This window comes from Neovison vison, chromosome 12, assembly GCF_020171115.1.
Source record: "Neovison vison isolate M4711 chromosome 12, ASM_NN_V1, whole genome shotgun sequence".
Classification (NCBI taxonomy): Eukaryota; Metazoa; Chordata; class Mammalia; order Carnivora; family Mustelidae; genus Neogale; species Neogale vison.
This window is the reverse complement of record NC_058102.1, coordinates 80,170,058-80,190,383: the sequence shown is the minus strand read 5'-3', so window position 1 is coordinate 80,190,383 and position 20,326 is coordinate 80,170,058. Positions and strand designations below refer to the sequence as shown.

Here is a 20,326-nt window from a genome sequence, read left to right as displayed (position 1 = left end):
AGATTTTATTTATTTATTTGCGAGAAAGACAAAGAGACAGAGCCTGAGTAGGGTGAGGGGCCGAGAAGAAGCAGACTCCCTGCCAAGCAGGGTATCCAATGTAGGGCTTGGTCCCCCACCTCTGGAATCATGACCTGAGCTGAAGACAGACACTTGACCGACTGAGCCACTCAGGTGGCTCCTAATTATTTTTATGAGTTTAAGTATTTTGAGATTCAGTCAGGTTGCAGTATGTATCATTAGCTTATTTCTTTTGATTATTAAATAATATTTCCGTATATGGATAGCTTCCAGTCCACTAATCTTCTGTGATGTCTGATTTGCCATTAATTCCCATCCTCTCTAATTTTCTTAATCTCAGACAGTGTCATATTTCTCTTTAGAAGTTTTGATTTCAGTTTTTTTTAGTTCTTTCGTGTCTCTACTTTTTGAATATACAATTAGTAATAACTTTTTAGTGTCCTTCTCTGCTAATTCTAACATCTATGTATGTGCATTTATGATTGAGAGAATTTTAGTGTGCTCTCAAGTTTGTGCAATCATTATATCACCATGATGGTTTGTACAACCATTAGATCACCATGATCTGATGCTAGAACATTTTATCACCTCAAGAAGAAACTCCATACACATGAGTAGTCACTCCTTATTGCCTTCTTCCCCTGAGCCCCACACAACAACTTAACCTTTATTATGCATCTGTGGATATTCCTGCTGTGGGCATTTCATATAAACTGGATCATACAATATGTGGTCTCCCGTATATGGCTTCTTTCACTTAGCATGGTATTTTTAATGTTCATCCATGATGTAGTATAGAACCATCATTCGTTTCTTTTTATGGATGAATACTATTCCATTTTAGAGATATGCTACATTTTGTTTATCCACCATTTTGTTGATGGATATTTGGGTTGATTGGCTTTCTGAGTATTCTGAATAATGTTATTAAGAACATTTGTGTACAAGTTTTTTTTTAAATGAATGTTTTCATTTCTCTTGGGCAAATACCTGGAAGTAAAATTTCTGAGTATTATGGTAACTGTTTAATTTTTTGAGGAAATTCAAAACTGTTTTCCACAGTTGTTTCACCATTTTACAATCCTACCTATTTTACGTACTCCTGAAATAAATCTTACTTGGTCATGGTACATAACCCTTTTTATTTGTTTCTGGAATTTTTTAAAAGATTTTATTTATTTATTTGACAGACAGAGATCACACGTAGGCAGAGAAGCAGGCAGAGAGAGAGGGGGAAGCAGGCATCCTGCTGAGCAGCAAGCCCGATGTGGGGCTCGATCCCAGGACCCTGAGATCATGACCTGAGCCAAACGCAGAGGCTTTAATCCACTGAGCCACCCAGGCCCCCCAGTTTCTGGAATTTTTTGATAGTGTTTTGTCGAGGATTTTTATATTTACATTCATAAGAGTTTTCTTTTCTTGTGACATCTTTGCCTAGTTTTGGTATAAGGGATATAATGGCCTTGTAGGATGAATTAGGAAGTGTCCCTTACTCTTCTTTCTTTTGGAAGAGATTTAGAAAGGCTAATGCTAATTCCTATTCAAACATTTGATGGAATTTACCAACAAAGTCTGTGGTCCTGGGTTTTTCTTTGTGTGAAGTTTTTTTGTTTTTGTTTTTGTTTTTTTAAAATTCAATCTCTTGGTTACAGTTCTGTTCTTTCTCTCTCCATCCCAGAATGTATTGTTGTTGCTGTTTGCTTGTTTGGTGAGTTTTTTAAAACTCATTGTAAAGTCTGTATCCTTTGTCACATGTGGTCACTGAAGTTTTGCTTGATTAATATAATTGTGAGCTAATAATTCAATACTGATTTTCTTAGCTACCTAGAAACAATCTCCAACCTTTGCCAAGAAGCTCTGTAAACGGAGGCACCTTTAACACTCAGCCAGGGAGTTGACAACTCTTCCATAAGCTTAAGGTCCTGCTTTTGTTCATAGCTTAGAAGTCAGTCAGAGATGAGAGTGTAGGCTCTTCCCAGGTGCTTCCTGAGCATGTGTGAAGTCCTGGACTTGTGCACAACCTTATGCATGTCCACAGACTTTTAGTTCCTATGAATATATTGGAGCTTTTCAAAGCTGTTATAGACATTTTATTTCCCAGATTTTCCTTTTAAGCTTTTTTGACTATCCTACTTTTTGCTTCATCTGTTATCCCTGCTCTGGAGGCTGCAAAGTTAAACAGTGGCCTTTAATGGGTTCAACAAACACCCCTAGTGAAAAGGCTTATAGCACTGGTGCAAGCAAGCTCTAAGTCAAGTCGAATAAAGACAGCCTTGCAAGTAGGATCTTCTAAAAAACCGCCAAGCAGTTCAAATTATGACAATTCTATGGGAAGGAGGCTTTAAAGGATGTCCAACCCAGTTCCACCTCTCTTGTAGTGGCCAGGCTGCTGGTTTTCACCATGTTGGCAGGACTATTCATTTTGAAGGCTACTATGGAGCTAGAGAGGGGATAATGGGTATAGGGTAAGTCAAAACACCACAAAGTTCCCTCTTCATCCTGAGATTTAGCCTTATTTCTTGAATAAATGCTTCCTGGATTGCTGCAAGCCTTTGGTTAATTTTCAGGCTCTGGGAAAGTTAATTCTGACAAATTTTGCCAGTTTCCTCATTGCTTTTCTGGAGGACAGAATTTTCACTTGTCCTTACTTGGTCGTTTTCACCCACCCTCTTGGTCTGTGTTGATAGGTGGATTTTTCTTCTCATTATAGGTTATATTTTCCTGCTTCTTTGCATGCCAGCTAATTGCATGTTAGACATGAATTTTACCTTTTTTGGCTATTGGATATTTTTTATCCCTATGTATACATTATGAGCTTCATTCTAGAATGAAGTTATTTTGTGTGGAAACAGTGTAATCCTTTCTTGTCTTATTCTTAAGATTTGTTAGGTCAGACCAGTGCATTATTTGGTCTAAGGTTATTTCCCCTCTACTCTGTCAAAACCCCTTTGAGTACTCTACCTATTATCCCATGTATATGAACTTTTCCAGTCTGACTGGAGGGAATATTTAGTGCCATGTGAGTACCAGATACAGTAAGTTCTATCTTTCGGTTGGTTCATTCTTTGGCCTCACTTGGTGTCTTCACATATGTGTGTGCACTGGTCAGAACTCTGCTGTCCCCTTGTGTTTCTAGCAGACTAGAGCAGTTATAGGATCACTTTTTTTATTTCCATCTCCCAGGTATCACTTCATTGCCTAATGTCCAGTGTCTGAAAAGTCGTTGTTTGTTATATTTTTTCCAGATGTTTTTATTGCTTCAGGTTAGAAGGCAACTTATTTCTTGTCACTCCATTATTGCTGGAAGCAAAAATCTGCTTGCCCTTTTTTGGATCTTTATGTCTACATCACTTATTTATTTTAGTCAAGTGGTATTATATATCACATTATAGGTTTTAAGATAAATGTATGTTAACTTATATATAGCTACTAGTAAGTTAAGGCTAATAACTATTCTTTATTTCAGGTAAGAACTCCTAATATGTTCCATTTCTGTGAGGTTGTGCCTACTGGGAGATAAGGCTTCAATCCAAGTAAACTGTTCTTAGCAGTGTAATGGAAAACAGAACAAAAAAACATAGGCACTACAAATAGACAGTCAAGCATGAATCTGCATCCTTTCCATTTATTGGCTCAACTCTGGAAATGTTACCTAATGCCTCTGAACATTTGTTTATTCATCTGCAAATTAAGCTAATAAATAAGATTATTGTGCAGAGTATATAGCTTAGTATATATTAAGCACCTGGCAAATAGTAGGCCCTAGTTAAGTTTAAGAACATTTTTTTCTCCCTTATAATTGTGTATTTTTCAGTGTGCAGGTAACTGTGGATTTAGTTACCGACAAAGGATTACATATTGCGTTGCAATCTGGCCTACTGAGAAATATAACCTTCATCAACTTTGGCCTATAGACTATCGAGAATGTCCTGTGCTACCTTCCCCTCAGGTTTACAAATGCAATTTTAGGAGCTGTTTGCATGTGGCCACTTGGAAAGTGGGGAAATGGAGCAAGGTCAGTATGTAATTATGAACTGAAAGCCTTTTGAATGAGATTTTCTAGGTGTAGGATACCTGGTAATCTGCTATCTAACTAGATCTCAGAGCTGTCTCCTACCCCTTTTGTCTATAAAAACCACTATCAGATACTTGTACAAATATTTCTTTTTCTATGCTTGCTATAATCTTCTTATAAGCAGGGACTGTAATTAATGACTTATTTCTGTTCCTCTGAGAGTTTTGCACAGTGCCTTGCATTTTGAGTAGATGCTTAAGAACTATTTATTGGTTAATTAAAGAAGTAAATCTGACGTGTGAGTAATGAAAGTCATTGGCACTATATTCCATTTCCAATTTGATAGAAAGCAAGTGAATATCGCTTTGCAATCTTAGCATATAACAATGAGAAAAACTCTGTAGTCTTAATAACAAACAATTATTAATTAATGCATTATTAATAATCATGATTATTAATTAATAATAATTAATTAATGCATATGAAGGGATGCCTGGGTGACTCCGTCAGTTAAGTATCTGCCTTCGACTCAGGTCATGATCCCAGTATCCTTTTATCCATTACATACTTCACTGCCAAACTGTCCTCTTCACAGTGCTCAGTGACTTGTGGAGCTGGGACAATGGAGAGAAGAGTAGAATGCATGGCTGAAAGTGGTTTGTCCAGTAACTTATGTTTAAAGCGTTTAAAACCAGATGCTCAAAAGAAATGTTACATCAATAACTGTAAGTAATAGACTTTAAAAATCTACTTAATACCTAAGTGTTCCTTGGGAGTTTTAATTAAAATTTGAAAGTAAATATTTGTAGCAGTCATACGTCCCACATAACAAGATGTTTGTTTTTTCAAAGTATATTAATATTTGTGTGATTGAGCTAAATTCATGACCTGTTTGTAATTTGTTCATTGTCAATAAGTTGTATTCATTTGTCCTTGAAGGTAAAACATTTACAAGCTGTAAAGAAATCCAAGTAAAAAACAACATTACCAAGGACGGTGACTATTACCTTAACATTAATGGAAGGATAATAAAGGTATTTTGAAAACAGTCTGCATTTGATTTTAACATTGGCTGTTGACTGTAAAAAGCTTTTCTAAATGTTTGCATTTTCCCTTTAGATCTATTGTGCTGACATGCTCTTGGTGAACCCCAAGGAATATATAACATTGGCCAAAGGTGAAGAAGACAACTTTTCTGAAGTGTATGGTGTTAGGTATGAGGTTTTTTTGCTTATCTGTGCATTTTTATGTTCTATCAAGAGAATTGCAACTTCCAGCTTTCAGAGTGACACTTGAGTATCTCATAAGTGGGACAAGTAATTTAGGAGCAAGTGGATATAGTAGGACCTAAGCCAGGTGTTGTCCATGCCTGTTGAATACTGAAGACTTGAGTATTAACATGTGCTCAGAGATTGACTAAGAAGAATACTGACAGTGAGCTGTGGAACAATAGAGAAGAATTTAGGAGCTAGGTATATTTTAATAGAAATGAAATTAATACCAGTAATAAAAACTAGGAGAACTATAGTGAATTTTTTTCCATAAACCATTCTTGAACGTCCCATTGAGAACTATATATTAATCTTGAGTGACTTTAACTTCTTTCTCATTTAACTTAATGACACTATAATACTGAAGAGTATATCTTTCCATTTCTGAAGTTTACTATTTATCTACATGATGGGGGAATGACTGCATCTAATACTAAAAATACTCTAATGTTGTTTCAGACTACAAAATCCATATGAATGCCCTTTTAATGGAAGTAGGAGGCAAGACTGTGAGTGTAAAAATGACTACCTGGCTGCTGGATACACTGTTTTCAGGAAAATAAGAATTGATCTCAGTTCCATGCAAATTAAAAGTAAGTGCTGGGACACCTAGGTGGCTCAGTCGTTAAGTGTCTGCCTTCAGCTCGGGTCATGATTCCAGGGTCCTGGGATCGAGTCCCACATCGGGCTCCTTGCTCAGTGGGGAGCCTGCTTCTCCCTCTGCCTGCCATTCTCCCTGCTTGTTCTCTCTCTCTCTCTCTGACAAATACAATCTTTAAAAAGAAAAAATAAAAGTAAGTACCAAATCTCTAAAACAGAAAGTCTCTATTTGCTAATGACATTCTAACAATATTCTGACATATGTGATAGCCAAGGTATAGAGAAGGGCCTAGCATTGTGCAATAATTACTTAATTTTTTAAAAAGATCTTAATAAGTACATAATTCGTTTGCAATAGCATGAGCCATGGGGACCCTTAATAAAAATGTAGTTGTAAAAACAGTGGTAAGATGCTGCCCTTCTAAGATATAAGCCTCTACCTTAAAATCCCCAATTACATTAGGGAAAAGGAAGTTAATATCCTCAACATAATTGTATAAGCCTTTTTCAGGGCTTAAGGTAATAACTAACATTAATTTCTGCTCACAATTTGTCAAGTATTTTCCCATAAACTGTCTCATTTGATCTTTTTTATATCTCTGTACTAGTTAAGGCAGAATTGCCTCACACTGTTGCTAGTGATGAAATTCAGATGTACTTATAAAGTTAAGTGACTTGTCTGAATTCCTACAGTTAGTAATTGGTGTTGAGGGATAAAGTCCCACCCACAGATCCCAGCTTCTGTACCTGCTGCTTTTCTAGGAAGTAATTCAAAGCTTTAGTAAAATCAAAACTTATTTACAGAACCTAATATACACTGAACATGAGGCAGCCTTCCATCCTAGAACTTGCATACCTATAGGAAAAGGCAAAGAAGTTCATTTTGGAATCAGACACTCTAAATTGCAATTGAATCACCAGTACCTAGTATGGTGCATAGACTACAGAAAGAAACAAAATAATTATTGAGACATAGAATGCATGAGTACATAATCTCTACATCACAGTCACATGATGATGAATTATAATTTACTGAACACCCATTGTTATTGCACTGGGGAAGCATTTCACTGTTATGTTTAGGACTCTGGAGTTAGACTGTCTGGGAGTAAATTCTTTGCATCTATTTACCAGTTGCATGACCTTGGAAATATCTCTTTAAGCCCAAATTTCCTCCTCTATAAAGTGAAAAGCTGCCTCTCAGGTGTTTTTCCTTTCTTCTTTGTTTCCTTTTTTTTCCTTTTTGGTGAAGATTAAAAGATAATACTCGTAACATACCTAGTAAGTGCCTTGCATATAGGAAATGCTGGTTGTTATTTAATACTGTATGTTGTAATATTGCTAAGTAAATGCTGGTTGTTATTTAATACTGTATGTTGTAATATTGCTAAGTACATAGGGGGAACTTGGTAACTTATTTGCTGTTTATTAAGCTGTTATATACCTTTTTTAAAAATTTCTTTTCAGCGTAACAGTATTCATTTGCACCACACCCAGTGCTCCATGCAATCCGTGCCCTCTCTAATACCCACCACCTGGTTCCCCCAACCTCCCACCCTCCACCCCTTCAAAGTCCTCAGATTCTTTTTCAGAGTCCATAGTCTCTCATGGTTCACCTCCCCTTCCAATTTCCCTCAACTCCCTTCGTCATTTTATCAAACAACTCTACCATTTGCCTGGCATTTGGCTGGGCCCTGAGAATACAATGTCAAATCAATACAATACAATACAATACAATACAGTACAGTACATTTTCAACTCCCTGATCTCTCTTTTTTTCCCTCCAGTTTGGATGGCGAAAACCCAGTCCTGATTAAACATTTCCCCTGTGATCCAGTTGCAACATGCAACATGAGTGTGGCCCCCTATATACTGCCCTTCTGATCTTCCCTTAAACGCATGACTACTAAGCTACATGCTGTTTGAGTAATCCTGTTGCCCTTCCCTAGATCATTTCCACCCCCATACCCTTAAATGCTTAACTAACATCTTCTCCTTTAGTTTCAAATTTCTAAAACTTCCAACACTTCCACTTTGCCTACTCATTGTTGATGTTGCTTCCTATCTCATGAGAAAATAAAAACTACTGGAAGAGCTTTTCCACAACCTACCACATCACCCCATTTACAAGCTTCCTGAACTTTTACCTATAGACTTTTCCTTCTCTCCTGCTTACTGTGGGTGAACTATTTCCCCTCCCACCTAAGGCAGCCCTCTTTCATGCTTCAGTTTCATCACTTCGTACCTATTCGAGAACACTTCCTCAGCAAACTTTCCTTTCCCTCTTAAACTACTGATTCTACCTCCATTTCTCAAAATCCAAATAACAGGTTCTCAGTTTTCATCTTACTTGATTCCTGTCCTGGCCTCTTTCTCCTGTCTTTCTCACGGTTTTTTCAGCTCAACTGTTTACTCTTAATCTTCCATAACACTGAATGTTGAAGAACTTTGGGACACAGTCATCCCTTTGGGAATCTCATTCTACTTACAGATTTCAAATGATGTACCCAAATATATATCTCCAATTTGGACTATTCCTCTAAACTCCAATATCTAGCTCTTGACTAGCAAATCCACATGAAAGTCTTATTGGCATATCAAATTCAATATATCCCCAGCTACCTTTCAGTATTTCTTCCAATAGCCTCTCTTCCTATCTCAAATTTTTATCATTTCAAGAAATGGCACATATAATCTAGATACTCCAGCTAAAATCTAGCAACATCTTAGCTCCTCCATTTCTCTCACACCAACATGCAGTCCATCATCAAATTCTGTGAGGTGAAGCTCTAACATACATGTTACTATGGACTGAATCATGTCTCCCAACATTCATATGATAAAGCCCTAATCTCCAATGGGATGATATTTGGTTATGGGGAGATAATTAGGTTTAGGTATGATCATGAACTTTCATGGGGATGGGACTTTCATGATGGGATTAATGCCCTTATAAAAAAAGGAAAAGACACTAGAGCTCTCTCTGCCAAAAGAGGACACAGTGAGGAGGATGACCATCTGCAAGCCAGAAGAAGACCCTCACCAGAACATGACCATACTGACCCACTGATCTCCCCCTTCCAGCCTCCAGATGTTAGAGAAATGTATTTATGTTGGTTAAGCCACAGCTCATGGTGCTTTGTTGGGGCAGGCTAAGCTATCAGATATCTTAAATATCTAAAAATATCTAAAGGTGATATCAAATATCACTTTCTCACTACCTCAGCTGCCACCTTCATCTGAATCCACACCATTTTCCCCTGGATTATTATGCCTACTAAAATTGTAGTATTCCTACAATTCAGTATTGTAACACTCTCCACTCCTAAAATCCCTTCTTCTCTCCTTCTTTTAACTGTTTTTATTCAAGTACCACCCCTAATATAATGTAATATTTACTTTATTACCTGTCTCACTCTGGTAAGATTCAGATTCCATCAGCCTCTTCTCCTTCCACTGATGTGTTCTTACAGTACTTAAAATAATATCGTATTCACAATAGATTCTAAATAAATATTTGTTGAGTTAAAAAGTCTTTAGCTTTCCTCAAGAAACTGTCTTGAGGAAATCTTGAAGATAAATTTGAATTAACTGAAGTAGAGAAAAGTAGTTTCAGGAGAAGGGACCAGCATGAACAGAAGCCTGGAAAGGTGAATCATCTTGGTTCCATTAAAAAATAAAAAGTCCATTTTTCTCTAAACATAAATTAAATGAAGGTTGGGAGATGACAGCTTGTTAGAGAAGTTCCCAGAGAGCAGATCATTAAGAACAATGTGTACTAACTACACAGTTGATTTTATAAGTTATGAGAACCACTGGGGGAAAGTTTCAGCAGGAGAAGAACGAGACTTGGTATCCATGAATGTAGTTAAGAAGCTAATATAATAATCCAGATAGAAAATGATGTGGCCTTATAATAGGGTATGACTCAGAATAGGGAGAATATTAAAGAGGTACACTCTGTTAGATTTCAGACAGAAGGAACATGGGGATTAGCAACATAAAATATTTGGAAAGTTTTCCAAAATAACAGGGCAGATGGTGACATAGTTCAGTGAGATGGAAATACAGCAGAGGAAATAAGTTTGGAGAAAAAGATAATGCATTTAGTTTGGGGGTGTTGAGTTAGAGCTATCTGTGGGGTATCCAGGTAATGATGGGGGAGATAGTAGCAAAGGATGCTTGATTTGAAATTTGTGTCTGCTCTGCCTTAGCATAATCCATAAATTCCAGTGGAAGCAGTGATGTGTGGATACTTGTTTAACAATCAGCATTTAACAACCAGGAAACAAAGTCTGACTTATAGCATTTACCAATGTCCTTGGTTATATATATCCCCACCATGCCAACTTCAAGCTACAAACACGAGCTTTTTGTACATGATGTTGAAAGAGACACACCCAGCTTGTTCTCGGGATTTGGTGCAAGGCAACTCTGGCACATAACTGAAAGCCTCCTAGTCTTGAAAATGTGTCCTTGGTGATATGATATTTCTAAGAATGCTACCTTTGAAGATTACCCGTAGGGAACTGGTGTCATCACGGGTACATGCAGTGATCTTTCAGTCTTGTTGAAAGGTGAAGTGATTTAAAACAACATTAGCGGAGGTGAGAGCCCCTGACTAGAAGATTGTTGGTTAGAATATTATTTGATTCAAGCATGAATAAGTGTATGTGCTGCCGAAGCGAGCACAAGCATGAATAAGTGAATGGACCAGTTGACTTTTAGGGTTCCTTCCAACCTGTCTTTGAGCCTATGTCTCTATTTTTGATACTTCATATAGAATCTCCAGAATAGATTCTGGAGATAATATAGAATTATATTATCTATAATTAATATAGAATTCTATTAAAATAGAATTAGAATTAATAATAATATAGAATTATTGCCAATTGGGAAATTTTGCTAATGATGTTGGCAAAAGTAAGGTTCAAAAGAAAATAGTAATATAATGCAGTAATATTAGAAATCAAAATAGCAAATATTTTGGTTGGATGCTTTTGTTTTTGAGTTGCCTAAATGAATTCATGTATACACATCACACATATGGTCTATAAGCACTCATGTGTGGCTTTGTCATGATATATTAACCTTCAATGTTTTTCCTTCTATAATTTGCTCCTGACCCCACTTTATTTTAGATATTCCCTATAATGTAAAATATAACAACGTATTTAGTTTCTTAAAACCTCGATTAATTTATACATGTACATGCAATTTATAGGTCAACTTTTGAGATTTGTATTAAAAATTATTTATCAAAAACCTGATGTGTACTATAATTGCATAGCATATTCACTTAAAAATTAGAATTAATTATATAAATATATTTAAGAATATAATATGAAGACTGTATGTTTTGCAGTGAAGATTGGAAAATATGCAACTCTTCAGTGCTAAAAAGTTTCATTTATTTTTTTTAGCCACAGATCTTCTTTTTGCCCAAACAATATTTGGAAAAGCAGTGCCATTTGCCACAGCTGGAGATTGCTATAGTGCTGCCAGATGCCCACAGGTATTTCATATTTGTTTATTTTTCTCTCACTGTGAAAAAAAATGGATGCTGTTTCTCTGAATTTTCTTGACCAGAATATTGCAAAAGGCATAAGTAAATAGAAAAATGTAAATTTCCTATATGGAATTTTATGTCAAAGATTATAGATAAATTTTGGGGGGAAAAACATCTCTGCCAATTTTAGGTTTGTTTGCAAGGTGCAATAACACAGATTGCAAATTGTTCAGAGCCTATTTTTCCTTCCACCATGCATTTTCATTTTTAATCTTTCCAACTGGTCCCTGGAAACAAATGGTTGTACATAACAAAGTGAAGGAATGGATCACAAGCATGTGGCCTCCATACACTGCTGCTAGCATTGGTTATATTAGCTGTCTGGGTCCGTACCACAGTCAGAATAACTTTTATTTGTGAAAGAGTGTGTTTCCATGACTTTGCTCTTGTTTTATTTTATTTTCAGAGTTCTTTGCACACACCCTTTAGGCCATCTCTGTGATTTCCAGTATAGAGTGTGCTTTCTAGGAGAAATTTACTCTCATCAAGAAATTTTATAAAGTCTATGTGAACATCAGCATTATAAGATGGAGACATGTAAGCTAGATTAATATAGCATGGTTAGGAAGATTCATCACTAATTGAAACATCATGTGTAAGAAGTAATAATTATAATATTGATATTCTCAAGAGAAGTAGCTGATGGTTTGCCAGAGCCCTCTCTTGGGATTTCCCGTTCACTATTTTCATCATGTGACAGAGAAGTTATGCTTATGTCAAAAAGAGAGGGCATTTTCTATACTATAAAAAGATACTTAAAGGAGACCAAATGCATTAGAACTATGGGCTCAAATGAATAAGAAAAAAATTAACTGGAATGAATTTATAAATTTTAGGTCCAGAAATGCAAATAGAAGCTGGTGATGTCATATGAAAAAGACCTCAGTGTTTTATTCAACCATCATGAGTTCAATATGACTCATGTAGATTATGGAGTAATTTCTAAACCACCCCATATGATCATAAAGTACCTAAACATAATATTAACACCAAAAGATTTTAAATTTCTGCTTGAAAAGGGTAAGTTTTTAATCTATATAGGAGTAGGAGACAAAAAACGGGGTGTGGGGGGGGAAGAGCATTTAAATCATGTCACACAAGGAAAATGAAGGTAGCTAGGAAAAGAATGTGAAGTTATGGTAACTATCTTTAACTATTTAAAGAGCTCCATGAAAGAGGAATGAGGTCAGTGTGTTATTCCAGGAGGCATTAATAGAGTAACAGATTCCAGCTCAAGATAAAGAAGGTTTCTGACAAGAGAGAGTTGTCCAGTAAAAGATCCCCCAGATGTGGAACCCAAATAAATCACTAATTTTTGCCTGTAGTTTTTATAAGTTGGTCTTATATCCTGCAACCCTGTTTAACTCATTTATTAGTTATAGTAGTTTTTTTACGGAATTCTTTGGGACTTTCTATATACACTGTGATGTCATCTACAAATAAAAGTTTTACTTCCTCCTTGGCAATATGGATGCTGTTTATTTCTTTATCTTGCCTCATTACCCTGTCTAAAACTTCTAGAGCAATGTTAAAGTGATGAGAGAAAAAAAAAGTGATGAGAGTAGATACACTTGTCTTATTCCTAGTTTTAGGGAGAAAGCATTCAGTCCATCATTAAGTGTGTTAGCTGTGAATGTTATAGATGTCTTAGTCAAGTTAAGGAAGTGCCCTTCTAGTCCAAATTTAAGTGGTTTTATCATGAAAGGGTGTTGGTTTTTGAAATGTTTCTGCATATGCTAAGGTGATCCTGAGGCTCTTGTCCATTACTGTAGTGATACGGTGTATCACACTGGTTGACTATTGTATGTTGAAACAACCTTGCATTCGTAGGAGAAATCCCATTTGGCCAGCTAGTATCATTCTTTTTATATGTTGCTAGATTTGACTTGATTTGTTGGGAATTTCTCATCTATTTTCATAAAAGTCAACTGACTTAATCATTTTCTTGTGAGGTCCATATTCCAGTTTTGATATCAGGGAAATACTAGCCTTATAAAGTGAATTGGGAAGTATTCCCTCCTCTTTTACTTTCTTGGAAGAGTTTGTGAAGAATTAATTTTTCTTTTTCTTTTTATCACATTTTAATTCCAGTATAGTTAACTTACAGTATTATTTTTCAGGTGTACAATATAGTGATTCAACAATTCTATACATTACCCAGTGCTCATGATGAGAAATGTTTTCTTAATCCCCATCACCTATTTCACCCATTGTCCCCACCGACCTCCCCTCTGGTAACCATCAGTTTGTTCTCTATAGTTAAAAGCCTCTTTTTCTGTTTGTTTCTTTTTTCCTTTGTTTCTTAAATTCCACATATGCATAAAATCATATTAATTTCTTTCTGACTTATTTCACTCAGCATTATACTCTCTGGATCTATCCATGTTGTTGTAAATGACAAGAGTTTATTCTTTTTATGGCTGCATAATATTCCATGGTGTTATATGTTTATGTACACAACTTCCTCTTTATCCATTTGTCTCATTGTTAGCCCCAGGGGTACAGGTCTGTAAATCATCATGCTTACACACTTCACACCATTCATCATAACACATTTCCTCCCTGATGTCCATAACTCCACCACCCTCTGCATACCCCCCTCCCCCCGGCAACCCTCAGTTTGCTTTGTGAGATTAAAAAAGTCTCTTATGGTTTGTCCCCCACCCGATCCCATCTGTTTCCTTTATTCTTTTCCTACCCACCAACACCACCCCATTGCATCTCCACTTCCTTATATCAGGGAGATCATATGATAGTTGTCTTTCTCCGATTGACTTATTTCACTCAGCATAATACCCTCTAGGTCCATCCATGTCTTTGCAAATGGCAAGATTTCATTTCTTTTGATGGCTGCATAGTATTCCATTGTGTGTGTGTGAGTGTATACATACACACATATATACACACACACAATGGAATACTATGCAGCCATCAAAAGAAATGAAATCTTGTCAAATATATATACAATCAATCAAATGATTTTATATATATATACATATATATGTATGCGTATACACACACACAAGATATATATAGATATATCTATATATATATCTATATATATCTCACATCTTCTTTATCCATTCATCTGCTTATGGACATCGAGGTTCTTTCCATAGTTTGACTATTACAGACAGTGCTGCTATAAACATTTGGGTGCACATGTCCCTTCAGATCACTACATTTGTATCTTTAGGGTAAATACCCAGTAGTGCGATTGCTGGGTTGTAGGGTAGCTCTATTTTCAACTTTTTGAGGAACCTCCATGCTGTTTTTCATAGTGACTGCACCAGCTTGCTTTCCCACCAACAGTGTAGGAGAGTTACTCTTTCTCTGCATCTTTGCCAGCATCTCTCATTTCCTGACTTGTTAACTTTAGCCATTCTGATTGGCATGAAGTGGTATCTCATTGTGGTTTTGATTTGTATTTCCCTGATGCCAAGTGATGTGGAGCACTTTTTCATGTGTCTGTTGGCCATCTGGATGTCTTCTTTGCAGAAATGTCTGTTCATGTCATCTGCCCATTTCTTTTTTTTTTTTTTTTTTCTTCAATTTATTTATTTTCAGAAAAACAGTATTCATTATTTTTTCACCACACCCAGTGCTCCATGCAAGCCGTGCCCTCTATAATACCCACCACCTGGTACCCCAACCTCCCACCCCCCCGCCACTTCAAACCCCTCAGATTGTTTTTCAGAGTCCATAGTCTCTCATGGTTCATCTCCCCTTCCAATTTACCCAAAAGCACATACCCTCCCCAATGTCCATAACCCTACCCCCCTTCTCCCAACCCCCCTCCCCCCAGCAACCCACAGTTTGTTTCGTGAGATTAAGAGTCACTTATGATTTGTCTCCCTCCCTATCCCATCTTGTTTCATGGATTCTTCTCCTACCCACTTAAGCCCCCATGTTGCATCACCACTCCCTCATATCAGGGAGATCATATGATAGTTGTCTTTCTCCGCTTGACTTATTTCGCTAAGCATGATACACTCTAGTTCCATCCATGTTGTCGCAAATGGCAAGATTTCGTTTCTTTTGATGGCTGCATAGTATTCCATTGTGTATATATACCACATCTTCTTGATCCATTCATCTGTTGATGGACATCTAGGTTCTTTCCATAGTTTGGCTATTGTGGACATTGCTGCTATAAACATTCGGGTGCATGTGCCCCTTTGGATCACTACGTTTGTATCTTTAGGGTAAATTCCCAGTAGTGCAATTGCTGGGTCATAGGGCAGTTCTATTTTCAACATTTTGAGGAACCTCCATACTGTTTTCCAGAGTGGTTGCACCAGCTTGCATTCCCACCAACAGTGTAGGAGGGTTCCCCTTTCTCCGCATCCTCGCCAGCATCTGTCATTTCCTGACTTGTTGATTTTAGCCATTCTGACTGGTGTGAGGTGATATCTCATTGTGGTTTTGATTTGTATTTCCCTGATGCCGTCATCTGCCCATTTCTTGATTGGATTATTTGTTCTTTGGGTTGAGTTAAATAAGTTCTTTATAGATTTTGGATACTAGCCCTTTATCTGACATGTCATTTGCAAATATCCTCTCCCATTCTGTCAGTTGTCTTTTGGTTTTGTTGACTGTTTCCTTTGCTGTGCAAAAACTTTTGATCTTGATGAAGTCCCAATAGTTCATTGTTGCCCTTGCTTCCCGTGCCTTTGGCGATGTTCCTAGGAAGAAGTTACTGCGGCTGAGGTTGAAGAGGTTGCTGCCTGTGTTCTCAAGGATTTGGATGGATTCCTTTCTCACATTGAGGTCTTTCATCCATTTGGAGTCTGTTTTTGTGTGAGGTGTAAGGAAATGGTCCAGTTTCATTTTTCTGCATGTGGCTGTCCAATCTTCCCAACACCATTTGTTCAAGAGACTGTCTTCTTTCCATTGGACATTCTTTCCTGCTTTCTCAAAGATTAGTTGACCGTAGTGTTGAGGGTGCATTTCTGGGCTCTCTGTTCTGTTCTATTGATCTATGTGTCTGTTTTTGTGCCAGTACACTACTGTCTTGATGATGACAGCTTTGTAATAGAGCTTGAAGTCCGGAATTGGGATGCCACCAACTTTGGTTTTCTTTTTCAACATTGCTCTGGCTATTTGAGGTTTCTTCTGGTTCCATATAAATTTTAAAATTACTTTTCCATTTCTTTGAAAACAATTGATGGGATTTTGATAGGGATTGCATTAAACATGTAGATTGCTTTAGGTAGCATAGACATTTTCACAATATTTTTTCTTCCAATCCATGAGCATGGAACATTTCCCGTTTCTTTGTGTCTTCCTCCATTTCTTTCATGAGTACTTTATAGTTTTCCGAGTACAGATGATTTGTCTCTTTGGTTAGGTTTATTCCTAGGTATCTTATGGCTTTGGGTGCAATTGTAAATGGGATTGACTCCTTAATTTCTCTTTCTTCTGTCTTGCTGTTGTTATATTGAAATGCAACTGATTTCTGGGCCTTGATTTTATAACCTGACACTTTACTGAATTCCTGTACAAGTTCTAGCAGATTTGGAGTGGAGTCTTTTGGGTTTTCCACATTAAAGTATCATATCACCTGCAAGGAGTGAGAGTTTGATAACTTCTTTGCCAACTTGGATGCCTTTTATTTCTTTTTGCTGTCTGATTGCTGAGGCTAGGACTTCTAGTACTATGTTGAATAGCAGTGGTGATAGTGGACATCTCTACAGTGTTCTTGACTTTAGGGGAAAAGATCTCAGATTTTCCCCCTTGAGAATGATATTCATTGTGGGTTTTTCATAGATGGCTTTGATGATATTGAGGTATGTACTCTTTATCCCTCCACTGTGAAGAGTTTTGATCAAGAAAGGATCCTGTACTTTGTCAAATGCTTTTTCAGCATGTATTGAGAGTATCACATGGTTCTTGTTCTTTCTTTTATTAATGTATTGTATCACATTGATTGATTTGTGGATGTTGAACCAACCTTGCAGCCCAGGAATAAATCCCACTTGGTCATGGTGAATCATCCTTTTAATGTACTGTTGGATCCTATTGGCTAGTATTTTGGTGAGAATTTTTGCATCTGTGTTCATTAAGGATATTGGTCTGTAATAATTCTTCTTCTTCTTCTTTTTCTTCTCCTCCTTCTCCTCCTCCTCCTCCTCCTCCTTCTTCTTCTAAAGATTCTATTCATCCATTCAACAGATACAGACCACAGGTAGGCAGAGAGGCAGGCAGACAGAGAGGAGGAAGCAGCCTCCCCATGAGCAGAGAGCCCAATGTAGGGACCAGGACCCTGGAATCATGACCTGAGCTGAAGGGAGAGGCCTTAACTTACTGAGCCACCCAGGTACCCCTGTAATTCTTCTATTTGATGGGGTCTTTGTCTGGTTTAGGGATCAAGGTAATGCTGGCCTCATAAAATGGGTTTGGGAGTCCTCCTTCCATTTTTATTTTTTGGAACAGTTTCAGGAGAATAGGAATTAATTCTTCTTTAAATGTATGGTAGAATTCGCCTGGGAAGACATCTGGCCCTGGGCTCTTGTTTATTGGGAGATTTTTGATGACTGCTTCAATCTCCTTACTGGTTATGAGTCTGTTCATGTTTTCTATCTCTTCCTGGTTCAGTTGTGGTAGTTTATACGTCTCTAGGAATGCATCCATTTCTTTCAGATTGTTGAATTTACTGCCGTATAGTTGCTCATACTATGTTCTTATAATTGTTCGTATTTCTTTGATGTTGGTTGTGACTCCCCTCTTTCATTCTTGATTTTATTTATTTGGGTCCTTTCTATTTTCTTTTTGATGAGTCCAGCCAGTGGTTTATCAATCTTATTAGTTGTTTCAACGAACCAGCTCCTAGTTTCGTTGATTTGTTCTGCTGTTCTTTTGGTTTCTATTTCATTGATTTCTGCTCTGATCTTTATGATTTCTCTTCTCCTGCTGGGTTTAGGCTTTCTTTGCTGTTCTTTCTCCAGCTGCTTTAGGTGTAGGGTTAGGTTGTATATTTGAGACCTTTCTTGTTTCTTGTGAAAGGCTTGTATTGCTATATGTTTCCTCTCAGGACTGCCTTTGATGTGTCCCACAGAATTTGAACTGTTGTGTTTTCATTATCATTTGTTTCCAAGAATTTTTTCAATTCTTCTTTAATTTCCTGGTTGACCCATTTTTTCTTTAGAAGGATGCTCTTTAGCCTCCATGTATTTGGGTTCTTTCCAAATTTCCTCTTGTGATTGAGTTTTAGCTTCAGAGCATTGTGGTCTGAAAATATGCAGGGAATGATCCCAATCTTTTGATACCAGTTGCGATCTGATTTATGACCCAGGATGTGATCTATTCTGGAGCATGTTCCATGTGCACTAGAGAAGAATGTGTATTCTGTTGCTTTGGGATGGAATGTTCTGAAAATATTTGTGATATCCATCTGGTCCAGTGTGTCATTTAAGGCCTTTATTTCCTTGTTGATGTTTTGCTTGGATGATCTGCCTATTTCAGTGAGAGGGGTGTTAAAGTCCCCTACTATTAATGTATTATTGTCAATGTGCTTCTTTGATTTTGTTATTAATTGGTTTATATAGTTGGCTGTTGCTATGTTAGGGGCATAGATATTTTAAATTGTTAGATCTTCTTGTTGGACAGCCCCTTTTAGTATGATATAGTGCCTTCCTCATCTCTTATTATATTTTTTGGCTTAAAATATAATTTATCTGATATGAGGATTGCCACCCCAGCTTTCTTTTGATGTCCATTAGCATGGTAAATTATTTTCCACACTGCCACTTTAAATCTGGAGGTGGGTCTAAAATGAGTTTCTTGTAGACAGTATATTGATAGGTTTTGTATTTTTATTCATTCTGATACCTTGTGTCTTTTGATTGGGGCATTTAGCCCATTTACATTCAGGGTAACTATTGAGAGATATTAATTTAGTGCCATTGTAGTGCCTGTGTAAGGTGACTGTTACTGTATATTGTCTCTGTTCCTTTCTGGTCTACTACTTTTAGGCTTTTTCTTTGCTTAGAGGACCTCTTTCAACATATCCTGTAAGACTGGTTTGGTGTTTGCAAATTCTTTTAGTTTTTGTTTGTCCTGGAAACTTTTTATCTCTCCTTCTATTTTCAGTGACAGCCTAGCTGGATATAGTATTCTTGGTTGCATATTGTTCTTGTTTAATGCTCTGAATATATCATGCAAGTTCTTTCTGGCCTGCCAGGTCTCTGTGGATAAGTCTGCTGTCAATCTAATATTTTTACTGTTGTACGTCACAGACTTGTCCCATGCTGCTTTCAGGATTTTCTCTTTGTCACTAAGACAGGTAAGTTTTACTATTAGATTACTGGGTATGGACCTACTCTTACTGATTTTGAGGGGAGTTCTCTGTGCCTCCTGGATTTTGATGCTTATTCTCTTTGCCATATTAGGAAAATTCTCTATAATAATTCACTCCAATATACCTTCTGCCCCCCTCTCTCTTCTTCTGGAATCCCAATTATTCTAATGTTGTTTCATCTTATGGTATCACTTATCTCACGAATTTTCCCCTCGTGGTCAAGTAGTTGTTTGTCTCTTTTTAGCTTAGCTTTTTTATTCTCCATCATTTGGTCTTCTGTATCACTAATTCTCTCTTCTCCTTCATTTATCCTAGCAGTAAGAGCCTCCATTTTTTATTGTATCTCATTAATAGGTTTTTTATTTCAGATTGGTTATATTTTAGTTCTTTTATTTCTCCAGAAAGGGCTTTTATTTCTCCAAACAGGGTTTCTCTAATATCTTTCATGTCTTTTTAGAGCCTAGAGAGTACCTTGAGAATCATCATTCTGAACTCTAGATCTGACATATTACCACTGTCCATACTGATTATGTCCCTAGCCTTTGGTATTA

General features: G+C 36.9%; 1 protein-coding gene across 1 annotated transcript in view; it reads left to right on the top strand.

Moving 5' to 3' along the window:
- Window positions 1–20,326, top strand: part of ADAMTS20 (ADAM metallopeptidase with thrombospondin type 1 motif 20) — a 203,249-nt gene that overhangs the window by 158,351 nt on the left and 24,572 nt on the right. Inside the window, exons 32-37 of the mRNA XM_044227762.1 lie at window positions 3,836–4,036; window positions 4,632–4,761; window positions 4,976–5,070; window positions 5,156–5,250; window positions 5,767–5,900; window positions 11,331–11,422. Coding sequence (XP_044083697.1) covers window positions 3,836–4,036; window positions 4,632–4,761; window positions 4,976–5,070; window positions 5,156–5,250; window positions 5,767–5,900; window positions 11,331–11,422 — 747 coding nt within the window. The remainder of the gene's footprint in view (window positions 1–3,835; window positions 4,037–4,631; window positions 4,762–4,975; window positions 5,071–5,155; window positions 5,251–5,766; window positions 5,901–11,330; window positions 11,423–20,326) is intronic.